Source organism: Bidens hawaiensis, unplaced genomic scaffold (genome assembly GCF_021521415.1).
Source record: "Bidens hawaiensis isolate Kalapana, Puna unplaced genomic scaffold, B.hawaiensis_p1.1 tig00035049_1, whole genome shotgun sequence".
Classification (NCBI taxonomy): Eukaryota; Viridiplantae; Streptophyta; class Magnoliopsida; order Asterales; family Asteraceae; genus Bidens; species Bidens hawaiensis.
The window spans coordinates 172,571-175,898 of NW_027496089.1; the positions used below are offsets into that span (position 1 = coordinate 172,571).

At 33.6% G+C, this 3,328-nt stretch overlaps 1 protein-coding gene across 1 annotated transcript; it reads left to right on the forward strand.

Annotated features, from left to right (window-relative positions):
- The first annotated feature begins 2,778 nt into the window (after positions 1-2,778).
- Positions 2,779-3,328, forward strand: LOC143586942 (blue copper protein-like). Its single transcript, XM_077068380.1, has 2 exons — positions 2,779-3,001; positions 3,120-3,328. Exons 1-2 carry the CDS (start codon positions 2,779-2,781, stop codon positions 3,326-3,328), a joined length of 432 nt encoding a protein of 143 aa, XP_076924495.1.

Sequence of the window (3,328 nt, forward strand, 5' to 3'; positions counted from 1 at the left end):
AATAAAACGTGTACACTGACACGTGTAATTTATGACATTTTATAAAGAATAAAAGTCCAACTTGTATGCGAATAAGTTATGCTTAAACACTAATGGCTAAACGGCTTCTGTCACCGCCCAAGTAAGTTGATTAAGTCTTTCGCTGTTAAATTAAGATTTTTGGGGTGTGACATTCATCACCATAGATTCTCATTTATTATGCACTTTATCTAGTTTTTTACGTTCCCGACGCAACCCTTTTTTTACGTTCCCGACGCAACCCTGACGCGCTACGCCGGAGCATGCCGGTAAAGCCCAAGTGCCTAAGTAGTAAATCGACTAAAAATTGTTTGGTTTCGTTTGGTGCGTGACTTTACAAGAACTAAAACCAAAATTAAAACAAAAAAATTATAGAAATTGAGGTGGACCAATATGTTGGTATCGGAAGGGAAAACTCAAGAGTTGGTAAAACCCCACGTTGTCGACCCCTATCTTTGATGCGATTAGTCTAAGAAAATTTGGTTATTTTCGTCATGTTCGTTATGGTACCATAACTAAAACAAAACAAATGAGCAATCACTCGGTTTTCATTACGTCCGTTACGATAATGGACTAAAACAAAGCGGCGAGTCTACGCGAACTCGGTCTATTTCCATCATGGTCTTCACGGTACCGGAATACAAAACAAAAAAAAACATAAAAGTAAACAAAATTGGCATTTGGTTGGTTTTGTTACATTGGTTATGGACCGTAACAAAAAAAAAACGTCTTGCACCAATAAGTAGACGCCATGTAGCCCAACAGGGCTTTGCGGAAGCAAAACTCTTATTTATTACATTTGTTACCATGGCAAAACTAAAACAAAAAGGTCAGTAAAACCCAGGCTTTGCAACGATGAGTCCGTAAAACCTGATGTTGAGGCGGTGAGTTGACGCTAATTCGGTATGTTTCGTTTATTTTCGTAACGGTACCGGAACTAAAACAAAATGGTTGGTAAACTCGCAATTGATAAAAGCCGAGCGTTAACAAAAGGGTAGGTAAACCCGCGTGGTTAGTAAAAGTCAAGCATTAACCAAATGGTTAGTAAACACCTGCAGTTGGTAAAAGTTGAGCGTTATCGATCCTAGACGGAGTGAACCCAAATTCGGTGGGTATCCATTACGTTTGTTATGATATCGAAATGAAAAACAAAAATAAAAAAATGACATGAACCAATGGCATTTCACCACTTGGCCTAATAGTAACTATCGCGACACCAAACTTGTAATTTATACAATATAGACAATTTTTTATGCTAAGGGTTAAATAGAAAACAAGGTTTTAGTGGATCATTTTAAGAGATGATGCCCTCTTCTAAGGTACTGAACACTTTTGTATGCTTGTATTTTAATAACATGATCGATCCTAATAGTGTGCGTCTCATAGGCTATTAGATTAAGTACGTACAATCCTAATAGTGTGCGTCTCATAGGCTATTGGATTAACTTATTTGTTTAATTCTTGAGATTTATTATCAATACATTTTGATGTTGTTTGTGCCTTTGCTACAAAAAGCATGTTTACGGCTTAGTATATGGGTTGATTTGCTGCAAATAACAATGCCCACAGAAGTTAGTTTCATTAAGGTTACTTTTGAACGAAATGCTGTACATGTGTGATATGTTGGAAAAATAAAATTTTTAACATGAACTTTATTACCAGTGATATTATGATATGAGTTAAAAAAAACAAAAGAAAGAAACATGAAAACTATGGTATGTAGAATTGAATATACAATTGACAAAAATCCAGAAACAAAGTGAATGAAATAACGAATAGAGAGTGACATCATTTGGTAATAAAAATATCATGAAAGAGTTTGTAAAGTAATTTTTCTGTTTTATAAAATATTGAGTTTCTTACAATATATATTAGTATCCGAAAAGGAACCATGGATCTTACTGTGCTTATTATAAGCAGGAGTTTAGTTTAGTTTTATTTGTTTTGATTTGGTTTTCTTTTTGCAATTGGTGACTTGAATAGACATGGATTATCAAAGACCATCATTAAATCGCAAGGTATTTAATATCGTGTCCCTTTTCTATATTATCAATTTCTAGTAAAAGTTTTACATACCGAACAAAAACAGAAGGGGCTTGTTAGTGTTTAACCAAACAAACAATTGAACAAATTTTTTTGTTCATGTTTTTTCTTTTATAAAAATGTTTGTGATGATCATGTTTGTTAATTTTTTTTAACATACAGTTCATGAATATAAGCGAATACAAATGAACGTAATCAAACACAAATAAACATAAACAATTTGAACTAGGGGTACGCCTAGGACTCCTTTACGATGGTTCAGTTTTTAAAAGTTCAACTTGGTTTGAATATGTTTAGTCTCAAATCGTCCACAAATGACATTGTTGTTTGATGCAATATAGTTATACCTTCAATTCCGACTTCTGAAGTAATAAAATGTGTTTAGTATTTGACTTTTTAAAGTGAATTTTAATATAATGGAATATATTTACACTTCATGTTATCAATTTTAAATTACATGTATTTAAATGTAATTAATATATATACTGACATGTATATATCTTTATTTACGTTAAATTATATATTTATATGTATATATATATATGTTGTTAGTGTATTGTGAGTTTAATTACTAATGAAAGGACTAATTCTAGAATATTTTAGCGAATTATTAGGCTACAAAATATCTTGTTCATGAATATTTATGATGTAGAGAAGTTTTAGCAAGCTTCCTTTCTCTATATATTTGATGTCATAATAGAATGAAATTATAACCAAATGGGTAACAACAAATTGGCCATCTTCATCCTCATAACAACTGCAATAGTTGTGGCTCGGGCGGATGATGTTGCGCTAGGAAATAAACATATTGTGGTAACAGGTGCAGGACCATGTGCGGAAGGAACAAAGTATATAGTTGGAGATGATAAAGGTTGGCAACAGGGTGTTGATTACAACGCATGGGTCCAAGGGAAGGATTTCCGTGTCGGAGACATATTGGGTATATTCTTGTCAGCTTCATACATAACTCATTTCTATTTTTTATACGTAATTATGTATGTCTTGAAGGACGCAAGCAAGCAAGTTAACAAACTAAACTATATTAATTGTTAATGCAGTGTTTGATTTGACCTTTAACCACTGTATCTTGGTGGTTGACGAAGATGGGATTAACAGATGTTGTGGTGCATCACGTGTGGTGGATGTTAGGGAGCTTGGACGTCATGAGATAGTTCTTACAGCACCGGGAAAATTTGGTTTCATGAGTCACGTTGGGGATGATTGTATGAAGGGCATGAGGTTTCTCGCCATTGTCAAAGAAAAATGA